The 27,664-nt window shown below is 43.7% G+C and overlaps 1 protein-coding gene across 1 annotated transcript; it reads right to left on the reverse strand.

The window, feature by feature from the left end:
* Positions 1 to 2,431: 2,431 nt before the first annotated feature.
* On the reverse strand, positions 2,432 to 27,300 carry LOC311102913 (homeobox-containing protein 1-like; the record flags this gene model as incomplete). The annotated part of the gene is made up of 10 exons (XM_084144398.1): positions 27,115 to 27,300; positions 12,550 to 13,122; positions 10,503 to 10,588; positions 10,158 to 10,268; positions 5,060 to 5,216; positions 4,777 to 4,859; positions 4,564 to 4,659; positions 4,316 to 4,410; positions 3,280 to 3,363; positions 2,432 to 2,791 (listed from the first exon to the last, which is right to left on the reverse strand). The coding sequence occupies exons 2-10, from the start codon at positions 13,119 to 13,121 to the stop codon at positions 2,432 to 2,434; spliced, it is 1,644 nt and encodes a 547-aa protein (XP_084000524.1). The 5' UTR covers position 13,122; positions 27,115 to 27,300.
* Between the last annotated feature and the right edge of the window lie 364 nt (positions 27,301 to 27,664).

Genomic DNA, 27,664 nt, shown 5'->3' on the forward strand with positions numbered 1-27,664 from the left:
GGCGGTTTGTTGCATTTTTTGTGGGACAGGAGAAGAAAAAACTGAACGTAAAATAACGTTATTAGCCGGTTCCCATGGTTTTAAAATAACAGTTCTGTTCCGGAACAGTATAGATCACTTTCGTTACCGGTTCGGATTCTGTTCCTTGAAAATGTTTGTTGTTTTCGTTTGTTCCCTGAACCGGTTCCAAGCCCTGCTCAGAAGTGGTCTAACGATAAGCTGGGACCATATCCCACCATGACTGTTGTGTAGATCTGGCAAGGAGACAGTTTCCAGCAGTTTGGGATTGAGGTCTGCTGATTTCATCATAATACAGTAACCTACACAACAAAACCACTTTTGAGTCTGGTCAACTTGAATTCGAAGGTGAACTACCCCTTTAAGGTTAGAAAAACAAGGTTATTCATCTACATAACTTATTTCACATTAAAAGCAGCGACCTGGGAGTTGAGGGAAAATAGCTTATAGGGAAGAGGAGGTGAGGGGGAAGGTGTTTGTGGAAACACCAAACAACCCCTAACCCTTGACCTCTTACCTTTGAACCTGTGTCAGCCAGCAGATCAGTCTCTCTTCCTCCTATTGCTTGCCTGGTCTGTCAATCACTCAGGATGACCAATAAGCTACGAGGGCAGGAAACTCAAGCCCCATGGTAGCTACACCCATAAAGTGACTGTATTTTCTCTTTTAAAAATAAATCTAAAAGCAAGTATCTTGGATTACAGCTTGTGTTTAGAAGACGTCATGGCATATAAAGCATGATATATAAAGGATAGAAAAAGAAGTGTTTGCATTACTTCCGGTACTAAGAATAGTAGGGACGACAGGCAGCCGGTGGCACCTTAATTGGAGAGGATGGGCTCAAAGTAATAGCTGGAACGGAATGAATGGTATCAAACACATGGTTTCCATGGTTTCCATGTGTTTGATACCTTTCCATTCACTCCATTCCAGACATTATTATGAGCCTTCCTCCCCTCAGCAGCCTCCTGTGATAGGGACATTTTCAATGCACCCTTGATTGGCAATCTTAAAATAGTAACTAATTTCTTCCCAACTGAAAAACATGATTATAACACCTCAGTATGTTGCCTTAAATGAAGGTTAAAAGCTACAAACAAATGATTTGGGTACAGCTTCAATATGCTTATAGTTACCCCATAACAACCACATAAGGCCCCTTTCACTAGCTAGCATGATTATCCCTCCTCTCCCCATCCAATCTACTCTCTCTCTCTCTAATTCGTAAGCAATAATATAATGAATGTCTGATTTCACTTGCTTTAAACCTATCCAGTTTAGGTAGTGCTACAACAAGGGGACATATTTATACATTTGAGGGATTATATAGGCTTCTACAGAGGCCTGTTGAAAACCCTCACCACTCCCTCCCTCTCTCCCTTATACTGCGAAGTTGGAGGTGGAGACAAGTAAAAAGGGACAGACAGATGAGAGTGAGAAGGGAGGGGTGAACAGACAGTGTAATAGATCATGCGAGAGAGTTAGGAAGGAATATGTCTGGGTGAGGTGGAAAAGAAAGATGGAGTGAGAGTGGAGTCAAGGGAGTAAGAGAATCAAATAGCGTATGGTGCACGTTGGGGAGAAGGTGCCAAAATCAGAATGCAGAGGGAGGTGTGCAGGGTTCCATAATAACCTATTCTGATTCTTTAGACTCACACAGACAAGAGTATAATATACCTCACATACACTGTATGACTGTTTCATAGACACACAACTTTAGGGCCAGGCCTCCCAACACAATACCCCTAGAACAGTCTAAAGGGGTTACTAGGGGCTAGGAAATAGGGAGGTAGAGGTAAGGGGATGCCTGTTACTTTAGCTTTGACAGTCTCTAAGCATATGCATTACTTTTGGTCATCGTTTACAGTGTAACATTCCAACAAGCTCTACTTGCTCCCAACAAATGTTTTCCTAATCTACGATAGCCACTCCCTCTTGTATTCTCGCACGCATGCTCGCGCACACACAAACACATACTGCGTTCATAACCAAGTGGGAAGGTGGTATTTACCACATACGACTGAGTGGTAGTTGCTAGTGGGAAACTCGTCTATCATTCCTGAGCTCCGACTTCTCCCACATGCTGAACTCTGACGTCACCTACTAAGGGAATGACTTTGATAACAGCATTTTCGGCAGTTAAATGCAACAACAAAACATAACTTTAAAAAGCTATCTATTAATATGTTTTTTGAACACTATAATTTGTTGACAAGCATTATAGTTGTACGTATAGTTTATGGTTGACGCAGCCTGTTTACCATTAGGCAATCAGCGTTTCTCAATGAGTTCAAAGCAAGTGAATGTATCCAAAACGTTTTTACGACTTCACAACTGGTAATTACAACCTTCCCACTTGATTATGAACGCAGAATTAGACACCTTTCCCTCTCCTTCCAACCCCCCCCCCCCCCTAGTCGTTGTCCAGCACCTCTGTTTTGATGTCACTTTCTGTCCCACCCAGGGCCAATCCTCCCCCTGCCTGTGTTGCCAGGGCGAGGATGCTGTGATTGACGGCCGCCATCTCCACGGCGAGGGCGATGGGATCCTGGTGCTCCAGGGCATTGCTGTGATTGGTGGAGTCGTCATCCTGGAGGGAGGGGGGAGACCAGGACACACCCGTCAGTCTGGAACCTTCCATCCCTGCCCCCTGAGCAAGACCCACCCCAGAGAGCAAGGAGCGGCCAATCAGAGAGCTAGCCCTCTGGGCGGCTAAGCCCCCCCTACCCGAGCCGGGCCAAGCCGCCAGCCAGCTGGGCAGCAGGGTGGGCACCTGCAACCGCAAGAGGGGGAGGAGTCAGGGGTCATGTTTACACGTAATAGTCTAAAGCTGTAGTCTTCAACTCTGAGACAACTGCAGGGCTCATTTACTAAGCAAAACCACGGGCTGCATTAAATCTGTTCACGTACCATATTTGGCCCACCCCCGAGTTTGAGACCCCTGACCTACACACTGACCTGAAAGAAATGGATAGGTAAAGCAAAGTCTACGATGTTGCTTTCCACTATCCTGTGTTTTCAGATCGAGAATCCGCTTTAGACTATTGAGATGCACCCTTGTTCGGTTACGGAAGTCAACTGGTTAGCATGGACAAATGCATGCACATTATAAGGATTTCTTTCCCCCCACTTCCTGGTTAGCTACCCATCTCACAGATTTGGTATAGAGAAAAGGTTCTGTACCAAATATGGAGTACAGTATGGATATGTAACCCATAATACAATAGAATGCAGTACGACTTCTCATAGCAGTATACATACCTGTGTGGGAGAGGACAGGTCTAGTCGGCTGAGACTGAAGGGTCTGGTAACCGCTCTCTTCTCAAACAGAGGGACTTCACAGCCCTGTAGGAAAACAAGAGGCAATGTGTCAAACCACCCCTATGAAGGCAGAATGGTCTTGACTACAAGATACAAAGAAACTGGGAGAGACTAGGGCCTAGATTCAATCAGATCAAGCATTAACCAGTGATAGCTGACACCCACATTGGGCTCCCGAGTGGCGCAGTGGTCTAAGGCACTGCATCTCAGTGCTTGAGGCGTCACTACAGACCCCCTGGTTCGATTCCAGGCTGTATCACAACCGGCCGTGATTGGGAGTCCCATAGGGCAGCGCACAATTGGCCCAGCGTCGTCCGGGTTTGGCCGGTGTAGGCCGTCATTGTAAATAAGAATTTGTTCTTAACTGACTTGCCTAGTTAACGTAAAGGTAAAATATATTTTGTTTTTAAATAGCTGATGTTTTTGCGATGTCAGAGGTGTAAGTGCTTTGGAACTGGCAAATCGGTGCGCAGCTGCTCTTGATCATTGTCATGAAGCCACTCACGTTAGAAGTTCAGAACGACAAAGTCTAGCCTATATAGAAATAATGACGCTCAAATTGAAAATCATTCAACAAAATAACGAGGATTTCTATCAGCCTAATCTCGGTGTAGATTACATCTCACATCATAGTGTTTCCAACTGGGATTTCTCTTAATGCGACTCCGTGCAGCCAATGACAATGTCCGCTTTAGGTATAATGCCAGGAGCCGCTAGTGGATATGACAGCTCTAACTCAGTTCCACCTCCGACACCACAAAAACAACCTCTGTGGATGTCGGCTAAAGGAGTTCTTATTTTTTATTTTATGTCGGCTATCTGATTAAATAGAGCCCTAAACCATATCACATTCTCAGGGATGATCTCTCTCATGTGTATCATAGAGCACCCCTATAAAAAGGTAGGATGTCTTGGCTGCCAGATACTACACAATTTGCAAAGGACTGGCCCATTCCACCTTCTTAGGGGTGGTTACCTGGTCAGGGAAGTCATTCCCGTCAATGTCATCGCTGTTGGAGTGTCCTCCAGGACTCTGGACGTCGATCCCATGGCTCTCCAGGATTGCTGCTTCTTCGAAAAAAACAAACTTCTCCATAACACATCTGAGCTCTATGCACACACACTCACATACAGACTCTTTCTCTCGCATACACTCAACTCTCTCTCGCACTCACTCTCTCATACACACTCACTCGACACCCCCAGAGGGGGCGTAAACGTTACCTATGTTGGCGCGTCTCTTGATCTCCTTGCGGCGGTTGGCGAACCAGTTGTAGACCTTCAGAGACGTGACTTTCTCCAGATCAGACAGCTTCTTCCCTGCACACACAGACACAGAGCATACTCAGTGTTAAATGTGTTCTTACTCCATAATTAATATTCAATATAAGTATGTACCTCTTTCGTTTCTCCATGTTTCCTCCTGCTGGTTCTCACCTGGTTTCTGGATGACAGCGTTGCAGGCGTTAGCGATCTCCTCTCTTTTAGCTTCATCAGGGTACTGGTTGTCATTGAAGTAACTGGAAAATAACACATAACCACAACATAATTTATTACGCAACATTCACTTTCCTCCAAGTGTAATGGCAAGTTTGCTGCTTTCCCCAATCTCTCAGCCTTTATCTAGATTACAACAATAACTCACCAAATCTGCCTCCCTCCCTCCCTCCTCCTCAACTCTCTCCCCATCACTACTCTTTCTCTCTCTCCTCCTCCTCACCTCTCCATCACAGCCAGACATTCTTTCCTCCAGGTGAAGCGACTGCCTCGGCGCAGACGGAAGCTCCCGGGGGTGGAGCTTATAGGGGGCAGAGTCTGCCGCCACTCAACCACATCCTCCAGAGACATGGGGGCGGGCCGCATCGTCAGAGTGGCACCTGTAGACACAACCGTGATGTCACCATGGAGACACAACCATGATGTAACCATGGAGACACAACCATGATGTAACCCTCATGTAACAAAGGTTGTATTGAGTGAACATCAGAGATCTACTATTTGGAGAGTGCTGTCCTTTAGTTGTTGATTGAGTGCATTTATAAAGGATTCAGCACCTTATTTTATAGAAGAATTAAGAGTGTTATATTGCGACTGTGGTGTGCGTGTATGGAAATATGGACTCATTTATACAAAGAGCGGTAGTGTTTTTGGCATAGATCCACAGCAACAGAGCACTAACCTAATGAACAATGAATGCTGATGGATGGCTGTAATCCTTATATACAGCCTATAATTGTAACACACACACAGCATTCTGATTATGAATGTAGAGATGTAGGGAGAGGTGGATTGGGACTGTGTCTATATAAAGATGTTGAAACTCATAACAGTCAATGGATGTTCCTGCTTAGCATGTTTTAAAAAGACAAACATCCTGAATGCTACTTGTGCTTCCTGGGACTAGAACCTACGTATTTTTCTGACTCTATTCTATATGACTCACATTTATACATGCCTTTGATTGTAACTAACGTAATGTTGAAATATGCTGTCTAGATCAGGGATGGGCAACTTTGATGGGGGGGCCACAAAAAAAACAGAACAATGAGCAGTTTTACAGCTAATTTCCTGCAATTCTACACATTTTGCCATAGGGTGGAGGCAAATGTTTGCAGTTTTTAATATGATAACTGATGATCAATGGGCCCCAACCCGGTCTGTAATTTGACCATGCTTACTACAAGTTTAGATAGCTGGCCGCTAGACTAATTTACCAATCTAAAAGCATTTAGCTGACATGGGCTAATTGAGTGACTGCTGATGCTCAACCACATTTTGAAATTGCACCTTGTGTATTCTATTATTCTAATTCTCAGTAAGTTGAGACCCCGACTGAGTTCCTCAAATAAATAACAAATTACATTTTTGTTGCGTGAAATTGGTCCCCGATCGAGATAGATGTATTCAACATAGATCAACTGTTTTCAAATCTGGGCCTAGAGTTCCACACCACTGCTGGTTTTCAGTCTTCCCCTTTAACCAGGGACTGATTCAGACCTTCGAGTGGACTCTTGGGACAATCAAATCAATCAATTAATTAACGACTAAAAAGAAAGAAGAACAACCTGCAGTACTGCAGAGCTGGAGGCCCGGATGTGAATAGCCATGCAGTATGTAGCTAGTACAGTGGTAGTCTATAGGTGCTGTAACATACACAGTCCACCAGGGCGCGTCACTCCACCCTCCCCTCCACACAGACAGAGGTGAGGCCGGTGTGATTTCACAAGTTTGCTTTTTATTAAAAATCCGTTTTTCACCATAGTTATACAGTCAGACACCAGTACTCTTTAAGGCCTAGGTATAGTCATCATAATAACGTATTAATGAGGTTTATACAGTGCTTAAAGCACTTTACATTTCTACTCAATTGTCTTAGCGACACCTTAGCGATACAACTACAAGTTCTACTACTACTCATTATACACCAGCCAATAATGAGTATTTTAATAATCGTGGCTGTGATAGCTTATTGGCTGCTGTGCCCAGAGGGTAGGGAGGAACACGGGAAATGGGACGTGACACATCTGGACACAGGATGGAGTCAGACAGACAATGGGGTTGTGGGGGCAGAAACAGGTTGTAGGGGGGTTCGAAATGTGACGTAACAGCTCAGGGAGTTGGGCGGGACAAGTACTGAATGGAACATTTTGGGGGAGAGGCTTCAATACTGCATGGGGCGTGTCTGCAGAGTAGCTACAGTGCCTTGAAAAAGTATTCATACCCTTTGGATTTCTTCAAATTTTTATTGTGTTACAAAGTGGGATTAAAATAGATTTAATTGCAATTTTTGTCAACAATCACACAAAATACTCTAATGTCAATTACATTTTAAAGATTGATCGAAATTAAATAACTAAAATATAGTCGTTGCATAAGTATTCAGCACCCTGAGTCAATACATGTTAGAAACACCTTTGGCAGCGATTACAGCCCTCAGTCTTCTTGGGTAATTCTCAAAGAGCTTTACACACCTGGATTGGGCCATTTTAGCCCATTATTCTTTTCATAATTCTTCAAGCTCTGTCAAGATGTTGGGGATCATGGATAGACAGCAATTTAAGTCTTGCCATACATTTTCAAGCAGATTTCGGTCAAAACTGTAACTTGGCCACTCAGGAACATTCCCTGTCTTCTTGGTAAGCAACTCCAGTGTAGATTTGACCTTGTGTTGAAGGTTATTGTCCTGCTGAAATGGGAATTACCTCTCCCTGACTGAAGCAGGTTCTCCTCTAGGATTTTGCCTGTACTTAGCTCCATCCCGTTTCTTTTTACCCTGAAAAACTCCAGTATTTGCCGATGTCAAGCTTATCCATACCATGATGCCGCCACCAACCACCATGTTTGAAAATAAGGAGGGAGTTACTCAGTAATGTGGTGTTGGATTTGCCCCAAACATAAGGCTTTGCATTTAGGCCAACAAGTGTATTCTTTTGCCATGCTTTTTTGCAGTATTACTTTAGTGCCTTGTTGCATACAAGATGCATGTTTTGGAATCTTTTTTTATTCTGTATATTTCCATTCTTCTTTTCACTCTGTCATTTAAGTCATTAATTTAGGCTTGTCCAAACAAAGGGACTGAATACTTATGCAACAACTATATTGTAGTTCTCATTTTTTATTAATGTTAAACAAAAACTTTGAGTAGATTGTTGACATAAATTGACAATTAAATAAATGTTAATCCCACTTTGTAACACAATAAAAGGCGAAGAAATCCAAGGGGTCTGATTACTTTTGCAAGGCACTGTATGCCCATTGAAAATGAGGGGGCACAAGAGGGCATGTGGGTAGTGTAGTCACATGTAGTGACTACAAACAAACACTCCGATTTGGCATGAGTGCCCCCTAGAAAAGTGCATTATATTGGGCCAAAATAACAGTTCAGGGATACATACAGTGGCTTGCGAAAGTATTCACCCCCCATGGCATTTTTTCTATTTTGTTGCCTTACAACCTGGAATTAATATGGATTTGTTGGGGGGTTTGTATCATTTGATTTACACAACATGCCTAGCACTTTGAAGATGCAAAATACAAAAATGTGAAACAAATAAGAAATAAGACCAAAAAAAAGAACTTGAGCATGCATAACTATTCACCCCCCCAAAGTCAATACTTTGTAGAGCCACCTTCTGCAGCTGCAAGTCCCTTGGGGTATGTCTCTATAAGCTTGGCACATCTAGCCACTGGGATTTTTGCCCATTCTTCAAGGCAAAACTGCTCCAGCTCCATCAAGTTGGATGGGTTCCGCTGGTGTACAGCAATCTTTAAGTCATACCACAGATTCTCAATTGGATTGAGGTCTGGGCTTTGACTAGGCCATTCCAAGACATTTCAATGTTTTCCCTTAAACCACTCGAGTGTTGCTTTAGCAGTATGCTTAGGGTCATTGTCCTGCTGGAAGGTGAACCTCCGTCCTAGTCTCAAATCTCTGGAAGACAAACAGGTTTCCCTCAAGAATTTCCCTGTATTTAGCGCCATCCATCATTCCTTCAATTCTGACCAGTTTCCCAGTCCCTGCCGATGAAAAACATCTCCACATGCTGCCACCACCATGCTTCACTGTGGGGATAGTGTTCTCGGGGTGATGAGAGATGTTGGGTTCGCGCCAGACATAGCGTTTTCCTTGATGGCCAAAAAGCTCAATTTTAGTCTCATTTGACCAGAGCACCTTCTTTCATATGTTTGGGGAGTCTCCCACATGCCTTTTGGTGAACACCAAACATGTTTGCTTATTTTTCTTCTTTAAGCAAAGGCTTTTTTTCTGGCCACTCTTCCGTAAAGCCCAGCTCTGTGGAGTGTACGGCTTAAAGTGGTCCTACGGACAGATACTCCAATCTCTGCTGTGGAGCTTTGCAGCTCCTTCAGGGTTATCTTTGGTCTCTTTGTTGCCTCTCTGATTAATGCCCTCCTTGCCTGGTCTGTGATTTTTGGTGGGCGGCCCTCTCTTGGCAGGTTTGTTGTGGTGCCATATTCTTTCAATTTTTTTATAATGGATTTAAAATGGTGCTCCGTGGGATGTTCAACATTTCAGATATTTTTTTTTATATCCCAACCCTGATCTGTACTTCTCCACAACTTTGTCCCTGACCTGTTTGGAGAGCTCCTTGGTCTTCATGGTGCCGCTTGCTTGGTGTTGCCCCTTGCTTAGTTGTGTTGCAGACTCTGGGGCCTTTCAGAACAGGTGTATATATACTGAGATCTTGTGACACTTAGATTGCACACAGGTGGACTTTATTCAACTAATTATGTGACTTTTGAAGGTAATTGGTTGCACAAGATCTTATTTAGTGGCTTCATAGCGAAGGGGGTGAATACATATGCACGCACCACTTTTCCGTTATTAATTGTTTATAATAAAGTTGTATTTTTTCATTTCACCAATTTGGACTATTGTGTGTATGTCCATTACATGAAATCCAAATAAAAATCAATTTAAATTACAGGTTGTAATGCAACAAAATAGGAAAAACGCCAAGGGGGATGAATACTTTTGCAAGGCACTGTAGGGTGGATTTGGAAGGGCCATCACAATTTTCTAGCCCTAGAATGTCAACAAATAGTTCATAGAATATCAGCTCTCATCATATAACCCCTTCTGCCCTCTCTAGTTTGGGCAGGGTCTGAGAGAGTCCTCTAATAGTGGATGGAACGAGTGGAACAACTGAAGAGGGACTGGACAGATGGGTAGAGGCTGACAGTGGGGGGGTCAGGGGGGCTCAGGAGGGGGTCTGCCAGGGGGTGGAGGAGGTGGAGGTGGGGGGCATGGTGGGACTGGGCGGGGGGCTGGGCATGGGGGTGGTGGTGGTGGGCATTACCGGGGGTGGTCTTCTCCAACTGATACCAGCGGTAGAAGGCCCTCTTCTTCTGTTCACTGAGGTCCGAGCCCTGCTGGAGCAGCCAGTGGGAGATACGACTCTGACTGATACCTGGAGAGAGAGGGAGAGCAAGGGAGTGAAAATGGAGAGAGAGGAAGTGAGATAGAAAGACAGACAGACAACGAGAGAGCGAGATTCATTACCTTGCCAGTGCATATATACAGTGGATGAAGTACTTGCGGTTTCTCATTACATCCACACGAACAATAAAGTGACCACAGTTCCACTCCAACAGTCAAGTGCCATATGTAGTGTGCTGTATTAGCCACAAGGGGGCATACTGACCTGTGACCTGAGCCACCACGGCCTGAGAGATGCGCCTGTTCCCCAGGAACACCTTGATCTCCTCCTTGATTATGGCACTGTCCCTTCTAGAGAGAGAGAGAGAGAGAGAGGTGGTGAGTGTAAGGGAGGAAAGAGAGAAAAGAAAGAGCATTGTTCCTTTTGCTAGGAAGATGGAAAGAGGGACGAGTGAGGAAGTGTGAGATGTCTGTGGAAAGAGCGAGAGAAATGGAGAGAAAGAGGATAAGCCATGGATAGAGGGAGATATGATCGGCAAGTACAATGGAGTTGGAGAGGAAGCAAAGAGCCAATCAAAAGGGAAATATGAGGGTTGAGGAAAAGCAAGGAGAATAGGGGTGTGTCTATATGTGTGTGTGTGTCTGTGTGTGTGTGTGTGTGTGTCTGTGTGTACCAGCCAGTGTGACCAAGTGCCGCTGTATGTGATTGTCAGACGGAAAGAGTGAATGTGACAAAAGCAGACAGAGAGCAAGACAAAGTGAGAGGGAGAGAGAGCTAGTGAGACGGAGAGGGAGAGAGAGCGAGACGGAGAAGGAGAGAGCTAGTGAGAGCGAGAGAGAGCGAGACGGAGAGGGCGAGAGAGCGAGACGGAGAAGGAGAGAGAGCGAGACGGAGAGGGAGAGAGAGCGAGACGGAGAGGGAGAGAGAGAGACGGAGAGAGAGAGCGAGACGGAGAGGGAGAGAGAGTGAGACGGAGAGAGAGCGAGACGGAGAGGGAGAGAGAGCGCGAGACGGAGAAGGAGAGAGCGAGACGGAGAGAGAGAGTGAGATGGAGAGGGAGAGAGCGAGATGGAGAGGGAGAGAGCGAGACGGAGAAGGAGAGAGCGAGACAGAGAGAGAGTGAGACGGAGAAGGAGAGAGCGAGACGGAGAGGGAGAGAGAGCGAGACGGAGAGGGAGAGAGAGCGGAGTGCAGTTTTTCTTCTTTCTGTCGATACACTGCCTTCTCATTTACATTTATATTGATTCCCCTTCATGGAGAACGTGAGGGAGAATCAGTCAGCACTGAGCTGCCAGAAATCCACCACTACTTTTCTCTCCTTCCATTTCATTTTCATCACTCCATCTAATCAATACTGCCTTTACCACTGCTCACTGGGCACACACACTACAAAAGAGCAGCTGCATGGTTGACAGGACGTGTGTGTGGATGAGATCCCATATTTTAATTGTATTTGTGAATGTTTATTCATATTATGTAGTGAACCAGATAACGTTACCTGCTTCTATTCCATTATTCATATTCAATGTATTGTTGATATCTTTCCAACCACTTCAACCCAAAAAGTCAATTGAATAATGTATTGTGTGTTCATGTGTTTTTGGACAGGCATTGGTTAATTGATAACTGACTGCCCTCCCACTAATTTGGCCTGCTAATTATGGGCAGGTGGTTAAAGGTGTGGGAGAGGCACATGGTTTTCAGTTTAGGCAAAGATAATGTGAGGAGTGTTTGCATCTTTTACACCTCCTCTCCATTTGACTTTTATATTTGTTTATAGCAATTTTAACTCTGCCTGTTTCAAGTCTGTGTAGTTATTATAGTTATGGAAAATAAAAGTCATATTTTTAAGTAAATCCCATTCCAGTCATATTTTCAACTTTTTTCATGTGAAAAGCATTGGCTTTGTCAGTGTGTGATATGGTGTCTGTGTTTAGACAGGGGTCACCTAACTCATTCAACTCGGCCTGGGGGTCTAGCTCAGAACAAACAAACATTTTCAAAACCGAAAACAAAAATTATTAGACACGTTCAGGTAGTGCAAAAGGTTGTTAGTTTGGTTCCCATTTTGTGCCTATTGACTACCATCTAGATCTGTTCAGATAATGCTGTGTTCACGTGCTATAGGAAACTCGGAACCTCCAAGTTAAAATGAACACAAGTTATTTGCGTAGAGCTTCCTATTGGTTGATTCTGGTACTTTCAAGAGGGAAACTCTGAGCTCAAAGAGTTTCCTAATCGGAAATGTCAGAGTTTCCTATTTCCGACTAGCACGTGAACTCGGCATAAGACTCAGGTTACTCCTCCTCACCTCATGAGTTCCTCCACTTTGTCGTCCACGTCTAGTTCCTCCTCGCTGGCCTCAAACCCGTAGCCTCTCCCCGTCACACCACCACTAACCGCACTGACAGGAAACCGTGGTGGAGACAGCTTTCCGTTCGTCATGGGAACCATCTCGCCACCAACCCCACACCCGTTCTGAGCCACAGCTGCCATAGCAACAGGGGCAGATACAACCGCCAGAGGGGGCGGTGACATATCATAGTTGTTGCTAGGTGACGGCGACAGACCACTCTCACCACTCCCATTCCCCCGGTAACCAGTCTGTGTGGCGGTCGTAGACGTCGATGAGGACGCCACAACGTTATTGGACGAGGAAGAAGACATCGTATTAGCATTGCTGTTGGACGTCGGTCCCTGATCGGCAGGCTGGGGCTGCGTCTGGGGACGGCGTCCAAACTTGTGTCCGTGCTGGCGGTCCAGTCTGTCCAGGGTGTCCAGGGCGTGGAGGATCTCTGGCTTGGTCATGCCCGTCCTCCTCAGCCGCTGGAGCAGGTCAATCTGCTCGATGGTGAAGCGAGGCTCATCTGTGAACTGAGACATCCTGGACAGAGAGAAGAGGAGAGAGGAGTTGAAATGGAGTGAGAGAGAGGGGAAAGGATAGAAGGGATGGATGGAGAGAGGAGGGAGAGGAGTTTAGATGAGACATACAGGGATGGATGGAGATGGGGGGCTGTCGCTGTATTGTATATGACCCTGTCCAGAGAACAACTGCTAGCCCCTTCCCCTTGGGCACTGGTACAGATCAAATCGAATTGCATAACATTGCTTATGTCTTTGACCTAACCCATTAGTATGAGGGAGACCATGGCAGCTCTTACAAAAGATTACGCTGAGACACGAATGCACTCAGAAACACACAAACACATCATACAGCTTACAAAGAAGTACACACAAATGGAAATTCCAGAAGAAACACACTGTGCCGCACACACACGCACTTTATCTCCTCATCAGCTGCATGCTTAGAGAAGACTGGCTCAGCAGCTGCAGCCCAGATATGAAATGGATTATTCTATCAACCTCTTAGAGGGCTTTTAGAGAGAGAGAGAGAGAGAGAGAGAGAGAGAGAGAGAGAGAGGGGGGGGGGGGGGGGAGGGGGGGGGGGAATGAGGAAAAGGACATTAGAGAGGAAGAAGAGAGAGAGAGGAAGAGAGAGAGAAGAGAGGGAGAGATGTGGAAAGGGATGGGACATATGGATAGACTTAGATAGATGGTGCGAATGGGGGGAGGGTGAGAGAGATAGAAATAGAGAGAGAGACCAGACCGCCTGTGTGCGAGAGAGAAAGAGCTGACAGAACACATGCATGAGAGAGGGAGAGAATAAAGATTGAGAGGAGAAAGGGAGGGAGGGAGGAGGGGTTAAGAGAGAGTGCGACTTGGGAAAAATGCCAAGAAAATTTTCCATCCTAAGCGGCCAACCTCCATATTTTCCCTTTGAAGAGGGCGGGGATGAGTCATAGGACAGTGTATAGGATATCACACAGACAGACATCAGCCCTCAGGCAACCTTACATACAGTACTGTACATACACACACAGCCAGGACATACACACACAGAAATGAGACACACACGCTGCATGCTTAAAGAGAGCAGTACAGTACAAACAGCAGACAGCGACAGACAGGGTCAAAAAGAGTAGAGGGCACACACAAAGCCCTATGGGCCCTGGTCAAAAGTAGTGTACTATATACCAAATAGGGTGCCATTTGGGACGCTTCCTTTGAGACAGTGGCTAAATCAGAGTCGGAGGAAGGATACATTAACAGCTCGTGATCTTCATTTCACACTACATTCTCCTCTACAATGTCCTGATGTGGTCACATGATGGCTGCTGCACACATTCCACAATATGATTCTAAATCTACCGTCCTTAAAAAAAAAACTCTGGAATATATAAGAGCCATACCTCCCCCTCTCTTCATCTCCCCCTCAAACTTTACAGTGCATTCTGAAAGTATTCAGACCCCTTGACTTTTTCCACATTGTGTTACAGCCTTATTCTAAAATGGATTAATATGTTTTGTTTCTCCACTTCAAATATACACACAATACCCAATAATGACAAAGCGAAAACAGGTTTTTAGACATTTTAGAAAAATGTATTAAAAATAAAACAATTCCAATATCACATTTACATAAGTATTCAGACACTTTACTCAGTACTTTGTTGAAGAACCCTTGGCAGCGATTACAGCCTCGAGACTTCATGGGTATGACGCTACAAGCTTGGCACACTTGTATTTGGGGAGTTTCTCCCATTCTTCTCTGCAGATCCTCTCAAGCTCTGTCAGGTTGGATGGGGAGCGTCGCTGCACAACTATTTTCAAGTCTATCCATAGATGTTCGAACAGGTTCAGGTCCGGGCTCTGGCTGGGCCACTCAAGGACATTCAGAGACTTGTCCCGAAGCCACTCCTGCATTGTCTTGGCAGTGTGCTTAGGGTCGTTGTCCTGTTGGAAGGTGAACCTTCGCCCCAGTCTGAGGTTCTGAGCGCTCTGGAGCAGGTTTTCATAAAGGATCTCTCTGTACTTTGCTCCGTTCATCTTTCCCTCTATCCTGACTAGTCTCCCAGTCCCTGCCGCTGAAAAACATCCCCACAGCATGATGCTGCCACCACCATGCTTCACCGTAGGGATGGTCCTATGTTTCCTCCAGACGTGACGCTTGGCATTCAGGCCAAAAAGTTCAATCTTGGTTTCATCAGACCAGAGAATCTTGTTTCTCATGGTCTGAAAGTCTTTAGGTGCATTTTGGCAAAATCCAAGCGGGCTGTCATGTGCCTTTTACTGAGGAGTGGCTTCCGTCTTGCCACTCTACCATAAAGGCCTGATTGGTGGAGTGCTGCAGAGATGGTTGTCCTTCTGGAAGGTTCTCCCATCTCCACAGAAGAACTCTGGAGCTCTCTCAGAGTGACCATCAGGTTCTTGGCCACCTCCATGACCAAGGCCCTTCTCCCCTGATTGCTCAGTTTGGCCGGGCGGCCAGCTCTAGGAAGAGTCTTGGTGGTTCCAAACTTCTTCCATTTAAGAATGATGGAGGTCACTGTGTTCTTGGGGACCTTCAATGCTGCAGAAATGTTTTGGTACCCTTCCCCAGATCTGTGCCTCAACACAATCCTGTCTCGGAGCGCTACAGACAATTCCTTCAACCTCAAGGCTTGGTTTTTGCACTGACACGCACTGTCAACTGTGGGACCTTATATAGACAGGTGTGTGCCTTTCCAAATCATGTCCAATCAATTGAATTTACCACAAGTGTACTCCAATGAAGTAGAAACATCAAGGATGATCAATGGAAACAGGATGCACCTGAGCTCAATTTCATAGTAAAGGGTCTGAATACTTCTGTAAATAAGGTATTTCTGTTTTTAATACATTTGCAAAATTTTCTATAAACCTGTTTTAACTTTGTCATTATGGAGTTGTGTGTGTAGATTGATGAGGACATTTTTATTTATTTAATCCATTTCAGAATAAGGCTGTAACGTAACAAAATGTGGAAAAGGGGAAGGGGTCTGAATACTTTCCGAATGCACTGTAGGCTTAGGCTAGGTCCCAAAGCTAAAGTCTAGGGAAAACTAGTCCATTTTTGCTCTAGCCCAGCGCAAACACGCCTGATTTGACTAATAATCAACTAGGCTAATCAAGGGCTTGACTAGTTGAATCAGGTGTGCCAGCTAGGTGTGGGCAGGAACAAAAAGGTACCCAGGACCTTGACTTAGAGAAGCCATGTCATATAGTCAGTCTGTAATACAAGTCAACGTGCTGCTCCTTTAGTTCAGTAAAACAAGTTTCTCCACAAATCCTCCTCCTCCTTAACCTTGTTGTCTTCCTCTGGTGCAGAGGCTCTGAGCCTGGCCCAAGCCCCAGGGAGGACAGAGGTTTAATACTGCTGACTTAAATAGCACTGGTCAATTCTCTTTATACAGTAGATCACTGCTCAGCAGAAAGGCTGGAGGGGAAAAGGGATGAAGGGAGGGAAGGACTGGGTGGATGGATGGAGGGATAGAAAGAGAGAGAGAAAGACACATCTATGCCCTGAGAGCCTCATGGCTTTTAACGTTTCTGAGTGTCAGATCTGACTCAGCAGAAAAAACATTAACTCTCACACATACACTGAGTGTGTTTGGGTCTGAGTGACTTATTAAACAAGTGGACGCAACTATTAGCATATTACAATTGTGAAACGACTGTACAATATTTGTTCTGTAAACTGCAACGCCAAGGAAATGATCGTCCTTAGGAGCAAAATAACTTAGCCTGCAGCTACACATTTTTCCATGCCTAATCAACCATTCCAAGCTTGTAACATGTGTAGTTGAATCCTTAGGGCCCCTAAAAAAGGTTAGGAGCCAGGAAGTAATATATTTACCCAGGTGCAGAAGGAAGCAGCCAGCTAGCAGCTTCACAGCAAACTTTCCCTGACTCCCTTTGCCTAGAAACCTTTTGGGTTACTAGGTGTCTGATGAAAAGTGGATACTGGTCAATTTGGGTGTCTGCGCTGCTGGTTTTGTATTGGGAAACGAGTCTTGCAACACAGAGCCTACACAGGGAAATCAAATGGGTAACCTGTATAATGATCTACAAATTAGGACAAGAGGAAACATTTGCATGCGAGCAATTCCATGATAACGGAATTACCCTTTGACTCAGATTATTCACTTTAAAATGTGTGCCAAACAAAAAACATTGATTTAAAAGTTTAACAAACCATGCAGTGGTGTAGTGGTGCCTGGAGAAGTGGGTATAATCTACGGCCCGCCCGGTGATGGCACCCTGTCTGCAGAATTCTATGAGAAACAGTGACACTCTGAACAACCTAAAATGATCAATCCCATATTGGTCTTTCACAGTCAGGCCAACCCAAGCTGTACTGTGCAAGTGGGCTAATAGTAGGCCTACTATTGAAACAGATAAATGAGGCTGTCAACTGAGTCAGAAATGTACAGGTTTCTCAAAGTCAGACTTGAATAGAAAAACAACAAAATTGGATGTTCTAAGTCGATAACAATGCTTAAACCACATCAAGAGACCACTTTTGAGGTCTGGGAAAAATCTAAGAAAATTAGATGTTTTGTGTAGTTACCCTTTAATTCAAGTGTGCAGGCACCAAGCACTGTTGTTTGGTTAGCTGTGTTTCTGTAGTGCATGAGATGGAGTTTAACAGGTAGGCATTGGCTACTTTGTAGCTAATTAACATTTAATTGAATAGGTTTTTGGGAAAGCCTTTCCATCTAACAGAAGATGGTTAGGCCTATCATTAGCGTCGCTATATTTTTTCTGTTCCTTAATTGTGTGAAACCTGGATGTTTTACTTCATATCTGAGGCATGTCTTGCCTGGCTTCACAGTAGTCTATCGCCAAAATCCCACCATAGAAACGTGGAGGCAATTATTTTATAAAGACTTCCTCATATGCATTCTCCTGTTCTATTGGTTTTCTTTCCACTTTCTATAATTGTCTAGCAGCCAACGGCATTATCCTAATCATATTAGCAACCATGATAGTTTTATCTTTAGAGCTCCGCTCTTTCTAAATTTCGAACGGATATTTCCATCTCTGTCCATGAAACCGCTCGAATGTGCTGTGCGCATTTTATAATGCTTTTTCCCGCAAATTGCATTTTTGGAACATTCGCGCGTAGGTCTTCTGCTGTGTGCACATTGCTGAATAAATAATAGTTCAACATTTTAAGCTAAACATTCTGATCTGTTCCATCAGCCCTATTCATTGATACGGCGTATACCTCCACTACACTACTTTGATACGTATCAGTGGGGATTAACAAGTGAGTATACGCAATGCCCACTGAAAAATAAGTGGGTATACGGCATATACCCTCCATTATACCACTGACTATGCACAAGGACTACTTTGAAGAATTCACACAGAAAATTTCACAAAAACACATTTACTGGAAGAACTGTGCAGATGCAAAGTTCAGTAACAGAATTACGGTAAAATGTCACGTTTTTTTTAATAGATGCAACTTCACAAAAACGATGCGCACTCTTCAATGGGGTGGAAGTTGTTGTGATTCTGGATGGCCAGATAGCTACCAACAATGACAAGAAACTGACATGTGGGGAATCGTAAGTGATTTGTTTCAGCTAGTTTCATCTTGTTCTTGATACCATGTCTCGATTTGAGGTGTTTTGACTGATTTCATGTCAACGCTTATATGGCTCAAATTCGCTAGCTAACCAACAACTGTAATGATGCATTTCAAATCAAATCTTATTGGCCACATGCGCCGAATACAACAGGTGCAGACATTACAGTGAAATGCTTACTTACAGCCCTTAACCAACAGTGCATTTATTTTAAATAAAAAAGTAAAATAAAACAAAAAAGTGTTGAGAAAGAAAAGAGCAGAAGTAAAATATAATAACAGTAGGGAGGCTATATATACAGGGGGATACCAGTGCAGAGTCGATGTGCGAGGGCACCGGCTAGTTGAGGTAGTTGAAGTAATATGTACATGTGGGTAGAGTTAAAGTGACTATGCATAAATAATTAACAGAGTAGCAGCAGCGTAAAAAGATGGGGTGGGGGTTGGGGGGGCAGTGCAAATAGTCCGGGTAGCCATGATTAGCTGTTCAGGAGTCTTATGGCTTGGGGGTAGAAGCTGTTGAGAAGTCTTTTGGACCTAGACTTGGCACTCCGGTACCGCTTGCCGTGCGGTAGCAGAGAGAACAGTCTATGACTAGGGTGGCTGGAGTCTGACAATTTTGAGGGCCTTCCTCTGACACCACCTAGTATAGAGGTCCCGGATGGCAGGAAGCTTGGCCCCAGTGTTGTACTGGGCCGTACGCACTACCCTCTGTAGTGCCTTGCGGTCGGAGGCCAAGCAGTTGCCATACCAGGCGGTGATGCAACCAGTCAGGATGCTCTCGATGGTGCAGCTGTAGAATATTTTGAGGATCTGAGGACCCATGCCAAATCTTTTCAGTCTCCTGAGGGGGAATAGGCTTTGTCGTGCCCTCTTCACGACTGTCTTGGTGTGTTTGGACCATGATAGTTCGTTGGTGATGTGGACACCAAGGAACTTGAAGCTCTCAACCTGTTCCACTACAGCCCCGTCGATGAGAATGGGGGCGTGCTCAGTCCTCTTTTTTTTTCCTGTAGTCCACAATCATCTCCTTTGTCTTGGTCACGTTGAGGGAGAGGTTGTTATCCTGTCACTACACGGCCATTTCTCTGACCTCCTCCCTATAGGCTGTCTCATCGTTGTCGGTAATCAGGCCTTGAAACATGTTGGTATTACAGACTCAGTAAGAGACATGTTGAAAATGTCAGTGAAGACACTTGCCATTTGGTCAGCACATGCTCGGAGTACACGTCCTGGTAATCCGTCTAGCCCTGCAGCCTTGTGAATGTTGACCTGCTTAAAAGTCTTACTCACATCGGCTACGGAGAGCGTGATCACATAGTCATCCAGAACAGCTGGTGCTCTCATGCATGCTTCAGTGTTGCTTGCCTCGAAGCGAGCATAGAAGTGGTTTAGCTCGTCTGGAAGTCTTGTGTCACTGGGCAGCTCGCGGCTGTGCTTCCCTTTGTAGTCTGTATTTGAGAGACAAGTGCTCATTGTGCAAATGTATTTATGTTTTCAATAAAGAGACTAAATATAGTTTACATATTGTCAACAATCTAAGCCAACCCTGTCTGTTTTGCCCCATAGTTGCGCACATGTCGGTTTTGTTGCTAAACAACCAACCAGTCTATGCGAACACGTTTTCCAAAAACTCTGTTAATGCTGCAATATGTAACTTTATGGGCGACCTGACCAAATTCACGTAGAAACTTGAGTTATAGAATTGTCACTCTCATTGACAGCAAGTCTAAGAAGCGGTAGATATGTCCTATGTGCACTATTTCTATGCTTCCGTTCTTACGTTTTTTTAAACTTTTGTACACCAGCTTCAAACAGCTGAAAATACATGTACATTTTACATTTTAGTTATTTAGCAGACGCTCTTATCCAGAGCAATACAATATTGTTGGTTATTGAAAATATATTTCACAGCGGGTTAGATTGGTACAATGATTCTCTACACTATACATAGCTTTTTTTGTCACAAACTGAAATTAGGAGAAATATTAGAATTTAAGCAACCAGGAAATGGCGGAGCGATTTTTGCATATTTCACCTTTAAATATCTCCTTCCGAATTAAGTTTAAAAGATGTCTGCAGAAAGAGTAGGGTGTCAGCTATGACATGACACCTTGAGTTTGATATATATTTTGGTTATTGAACTACAGTAGGTGAATTGGATTTACATCTGTTAACATAATTATGGTAATGTATTTACATAATGGGTCCCTGATCTGTACTATACAGAAAAGCATAATTATGGATAAGAATTTAAATTCTCTTCATGGTGATGTATCCTGAATAGGTAAACAAAAGAAATATACAATATCCATCTTTTGGATATTTGGGTATTATTTTACACATGGGCTATTATTCTAATGAGCTCCGCCCCCAAGAAAGACCACATTTGGTTGGTCCGGACCAAACCAAATCTGAACCTAATCATAGACATCTATGTTTCACAAGTTTGGACATCACAGCACAGTAGAGTACAGTATGGTAGAATGATGTACAGTACAGGGGAGAACAGTACAATACAGTACATTATACTGTACTGAGTACTCTACTCGTGTGCTCTACTTTTCTTTACTGTAATGTTCTCTAATGTACTGTGCTGTCCAAACTCAGATTTGGTCCAGCCAGGGCGGACTGACCAAATTTCAACTACTTTTCAAATGCTCATGGACGTCCGGTGTCGGTCGGTGCTCAGTGGGTGAGGATGCTTGTTACAGTAAAGAGGGTATGTAGTAGGTGTCAGTAAGAGCCGGGAGAGGTGACATTAACTGGAGAGAGAGAAGAGAGAGGGAGCGTAAGAGGGAGGGGTTGTCCAGACGGTTTTCAGTCTTGCTTTGACCACCAGATGACAGAAAGAGAAAAAAAATAGTTATGAGTTGAACATAACAGTATGCTAGTGGAAAGGAGGACAATAGCAGGTGACTCAACTGTGGTTTGTGACGACTATGATTTCCCATTGTAACCAATTCAATTGCAGTAATTCCGTTACCGATTTGGTAACAGAATTACGAGTTTTAATCACTTAATACATAAACAAACTTGATATCAGTAAAAACACTAGCTTATTGGTAGGTCTACCTTTACTTGTTACTTCTGTGAACTTTATCCTACCTCCTCATGAGGGAGAGAAATTAGAAAATATCTTAAACATATGTGGGGTTTTGGTAACGAAAGGCACATTTTTAGGATGGAAAATGGTTGAAAAATGTATATATGCCTTAATTTCTAAAAGAAATATACTCTTAGCTTTCATTTGACACCCAATTTGACATGCTCCTATGAACTTCACATTGATGCTCATGGGCCCTTTTAGATGGAAATGCCCATGCTTAACTAGGGAGTCTTAGTGAAAGTGGCTTATTAAACATTGACCAGAGTTGGTGCAGTTTACTGTCATCGAAAGCCAAGTGATTGTTTCAATCAATAGCTAGGTTTCCATACAATTGGCGACAGACGTTCATGCGAATATTCTAAAATCTGCATAAAACAATATGCAAATGTTTCCACCAGAGATGTTTCCATCAAACTGACATTGCGGACAAAAGGCTGTGCGTGATGACGTAGTGCACAAAAAAAGAACGTTTGCAGTTAAAATTCCCATGTACTGAATAAAAAATACAAGTTAAATGGGTTTCCATCGCATTTTCAACTCTACTGATGGTTTTGTCACAAAAACTGTTGCGTTATATAGCAAAATGTGCACACACTGGCCTTGGCACGTGTGCTTTAGCCAACAGCTTGCAGATAGTGCGGGTAAGCTACCTACATGATGAGATTATTATAGATAAGACAGAGCTAGATTATTTTTATTTGTCAAACGCAGTGGAGGCTGGTGGGAGGAGCTATAGGAGGACAGGCTCATTGTAATAGCTTGAATGGAATAAATGGAACGGTATCAAACATATGGAAACCACGTTTGACTCTGTTCCATTTTTTCCAGTCCAGTCATTACAATGAGCCCGTCCTCCTATAGCTCCTCCCACCAGCCTCCACTGGTCAAATGGCAGCCAAGCATCGATGATCATATCACCAGAATAAGACCCTCGATATTTATTGGAAAGGAGCATCAGGCTCATCACCGTGCACTTTCACCACCCTGTGAAGTTCATCCAGTGCAGGCTGCTGAGAGGAGGACGGCTCATAATAATGGCTGGAACAGAACGAATGGAATCAAACACATGGAAACCATGTGTTTGATACCATTCCACTCATTCCTCCCCTGGCATTTCCACGAGCTCGTTCTCCCCAATTAAAGGTGCCACCAACCTCCTGTGAGTTCATCATAATTTATTTCATCTGTAGCCTAATAAACTGCATGCTTTCCCGAGTCGTAGTGGCCTGAATGCCAAGCGTCACATCTGGAGAAGACCAGGCACCGCTCATCACCTGGCCAATACCATCCCTACAGTGGAAGCATGGTTGTGGCACTATCATGCTGTGGGGATGTTTTTCAGCAGCAGGGACGGGGAGACTAGTCAGGATCGAGGGAAAGATGAACAGAGCAAAGTACAGAGATCCTTAATGAAAATCTGCTCCAGGACCTCAGACTGGGGCAAAGGTTCACCTTCCAACAGGACAACGACACTAAGCACACAGGCAAGACAACGCAGGAGTGGCTTTGGGACAAGTCTCTGAATGTTCTTGAGTGGCCCAGCCAGAGCACGGACTTGAACTCGATCTAACATCTCTGGAGAGACCTGAAAATAGCTGTGCAGCGACGCTCCCCATCCAACCTGACAGCGCTTGAGAGGATCTGCAGAGAAGAATGGGAGAAACTCCCCAAATACAAGTGTGCCAAGATTGTAGCGTCATACACAAGAAGAGTTGAGGCTGTAATCGCTGCTAAAGGTGCTTCAACAAAGTACTGAGTAAAGGGTCGGAATACTTATGTAAATATGATATCCATTTTTTATTTGTTATACATTTGCAAAAATGTCTAAAAACCTGTTTTTGCTTTGTAATTATGGGGTATTGTGTGTAGATTGATGAATAAGGCTGTAATGTAACAACATGTGGGAAAAGTGAAGGGGTCTGAATACTTTCCAAATGCACTGTATATCCGACCCAGCTCCTATGTCACAGAGAGGGAGAGAAAGAGATTCACCATACAGTCATGGAAGCCAACAGTAAATACACAGTTGAACATAGCCAATCAGAGATCCTGATTCACAGCTAAATCACAAGGGACACATGCCAGCATGGCACTGACTGGTTGGCATTACTCACTCTGGCCCAGGAGTAGTCCATTGGCACAGTGTGGAAGGGGGCACCTCCTTACAACATACATATACACACAGCACTGATTACATTATCAATGGTGGTTAGGTGAATTCCAGGACAGATCGTATTTTGATTATTGACCAGATCAATGTGACCAACCTGATTCAAGTGTCCTCCATTACTCTGAAGCGGGACTGGTGTCTGTAACAGCTCCTGATATGGTAGGGGGATTCCTAGACGCTCCTGAACAACAAATCCACCAGGTTTTGTAAGTAGCCTGTGAATGAAATCAAATATAATCACTCAATAAACATTGCGAGAAAAATAACTCTCTCATTTGGAAGTCATTTATATGCTAATAGAGGGACTGTAACTACAGAATAGATTCAGGCCGGTGACGCTGACACCGTTACTATGCAACCAGCTGTGTACGTTGCTGAATGCTTGCTGATACGTTTTGCTATTCGCTGCCAGAGCCATAGCTATATTTGTAGTAGACTATTAACATCATTTATTTTTGCCTTAGAAAATACACGATAAACTTTTATGAGAACAGTCATGTTGTTTTGGGTTAGCAGGCGAAGCCCCCGTATGCTAGCTGGGTACCTAACTTGTAAATCCAAATTAGTTATCATATCTTTGTCCGAGTTGAAATTAGTTGGCTTTCTAGCTAACATTAGTTAGCCAGTTCGAGTTGAAAGAGAAAGCAAGCTGGCTACATCTTATTATTAGCTAGAAAGCTAGTATCTAAGTGCCTGCCCTGTATTGACCTAATGCCAATGGGCTACAGCTAGCTAACGTCAGCTATGCACATTGTCCTCTGAGATGCTACATCACATTACACGTTAGCTTGATGTATTTAGCTAGCTACAGTATCATTCCCCTTTAATCTGTGGCATCATAGCTAGCCTGGCTCGCTAGCATTATCAAATAATGTTGTATAACCAAAAGTAGCTGCTAGCTAGTACCAGCTATATACTTAGCTAAAGTACTCACCAACACCAGTGGTTTGACGGTTGACAGGCAGCAGAAGTGACCGTGTCGAATGTAATCCATTCCTGGCCATCTGGCAATATTGTTGAAATGCATTGGAAGTTTGCACCAACTTTATGGAAGCCCATTTTCACTCCTATTTGCAAGCAAAATGTGCTTGCGTTGCACCCATATGCAGACTTGACAACAAATGTCCACATGGCACCTGGGGGCAGAGCACAACGTGTTGTCTCTGGGCAATTGGGCATCTTTGGCAAAAGTGGGTGAGTAAGTGATCCACCATACCCAACCGTCCAGTAAGTCGTGAAGAACGAGACTGCCCAAAATGATCTTATTTACACTTTGTAGTCAATTTTTACACTATAATTAATAATTGACTCATATCGATGCCACATAGGCAGTTTAAAACCAGAAAAGTTGGTTCTAAGGGGCAGTTGACCTTTAATGTTGAATAGATTAATGTGAAAATGTGTATTTCATAATCTAAACATTCTCCATATGTTAGAGGACACTAAGTATAATGACACCAAGATGTTGTCCGACCATGATTGTGTTCTGACCCCAGTGCAGCTCAATGTAAACAAGGGTAACCTGTGTAGGCTTACCCTGGCATGACATTTTGATAACCATGTAAATCTCTCTCGGACAAGGTGACTTTTATCAATATATTCGGCTCTATTTACTTTCAGATTCGAAAATACTAATAAGCATCAAAGTAGACATCATGCAAAACTACAAATCCCTGCATGTCACTCTAGCTGACACCTTTGCTGACAGGTATTGTGTCAATTTAAAACTTGCACAAGACAGATCACTGAATTGTAAATTTAAAGAAATGTAGCCAATTTATTTCTTACTACACTTAGCTAACATTAAATAGTTAATCCAGATATTCTTACCTTTGCCTCGATTCGGCAGTCTCGTCCAGATCATCATGGCATTTGTAGTTCTTTATGATAGCCACATTAGCAGCTAATTAGCGTTTAATTTTTGGGGGGTAAATACAGGCGAATATATTTATAAAAGTAACTTTGTCCTAGAGAGATTTACACAGCTATTAAAACATCACGCCAGGGTAAGCCTACACGAAACACAGCCCTTATTTTAAGTGTTTCTAAAATCCCCTATGGTAAAAATGAATGGTGGAAAAACGATTGGAACCATTTCCCTGTTTGACCGCTAGGTTTATGGGTATTATGAATCATACTGTGGTACTCTAATGCTGCATTCAAAACAACAACAAAAATACGAGGTCAAATCATGAAATCAGTGATCTTCAGGTTGGAGCTCTAGAAAGAGGCCCAAGTTCCCGATTTCCCAGTTGTTTTGAACGTACTGAAGTCATAGATTTCTGAGTTCCCAGTTCTTTTGAATGCGGCATATTTGAGTTATTTTGAACGCGGCATAATTTTATGACGTGGTGACTCAAATGACGTCACCGCCGTAACAATCGCATTGGAATCAAAACAGTCGAAAGCTTATGCATCAAACGGTGCGGTCGTTCCATTTAAAATAAAATCATCTCTCACGCGCACAATCAAATAATCCAAACCCAGTCCAGACAACTACGCAAAAACTATCCGTCTGTGTGTATAACCTGTAGCTAACAGCAAGCAAACGCCTCTGGCTTCTGATTTGAGAACTGTTTGCAAAGTGTTTGGTGACAGGAGGGGTGGTGTTCAATTACCGTCCAGCTCTAGATCTTAGCCTACTTAGCTCATCCTTTGCAAATAACTCTGCATGATCTAACCAGTTGAGTATGACATTGGCTGTGTTGTTACTTTATGATAATGATCAAGTTACAGTATAGCCAGGAAATAGATACATGGCAGGGTAAAGGCACCCACAAACGTAATGTTGCTAGCTAGTGATCTAAGCAGTTGAGTATGGCAGCACTGGTTGTTCAATGACAATAGCTACAGTACAGGGTAGCTAGTTAGCGTGACAAATATATAAGCTAACGTTATAGTTATGACATGACATCTGGCTAGTTAGCTAACTATCTTTACAACCTGTATAGAGCAAGCAGACTTTTCCAACGACTTCATAAAAACTGATCTGGCATTAGCTATAAATCCTGTAAGTGACCAGCTATAGCTCAGCTAGCTAATAAAGTTAGCTTGCTGACAAGCATTGGGACCAGTGCCAAGGAGTGCGGGCGAGTCTGCAGAAATGTAAGCTATGCTAACTACTTAGCAATGTAAGTCTTACCTTGATCTTAGTATCTAGGTCCCCCGTCCTCCACAGCATTTAATAAACCGGTGTTTAGTTGGGCCTCGTGACAAGTCCTCTTCTATATACCCGACACGGAACATGCACCAGCCGCTTTTCACAATGCCATCCGTCCTCCTCTAGCTTGCTAATTTGATTTCATTTCGTGGCGAGACTGATTCGCCTTTGTCTGACTGACAGTGGCCATATTGACATTAATAGCGAGCGCACTGAGGTTCCCTGGGATTCGTAGTTTTGGAAATGTCTATTGCATGAACGTCTCAGAAACATACGATCTTGAATGCACCCTTGATAAAACTCTTTGTTTGGATTTGACCGCCACCTGGCGGATTTGTTGTCTAACGATCCAATCAAACTTTTTCAGTGATAAGAGATGTTGCTTTCCACAACGTTTGTAAAGTTACTCACTTCAGTTTTTTTCACAGACCCAAATTAGACCACAATCAACTGCTTTTGGACATTAATAATGTGTTCTCTTCTAAGGTGTGTGTGGACGTGTTTAACTATACTTGTGGGGTCCAGAAGTCCC

This window comes from Coregonus lavaretus (genome assembly GCF_964263955.1).
Source record: "Coregonus lavaretus genome assembly, chromosome: 27".
In the NCBI taxonomy this organism is placed as follows: Eukaryota; Metazoa; Chordata; class Actinopteri; order Salmoniformes; family Salmonidae; genus Coregonus; species Coregonus lavaretus.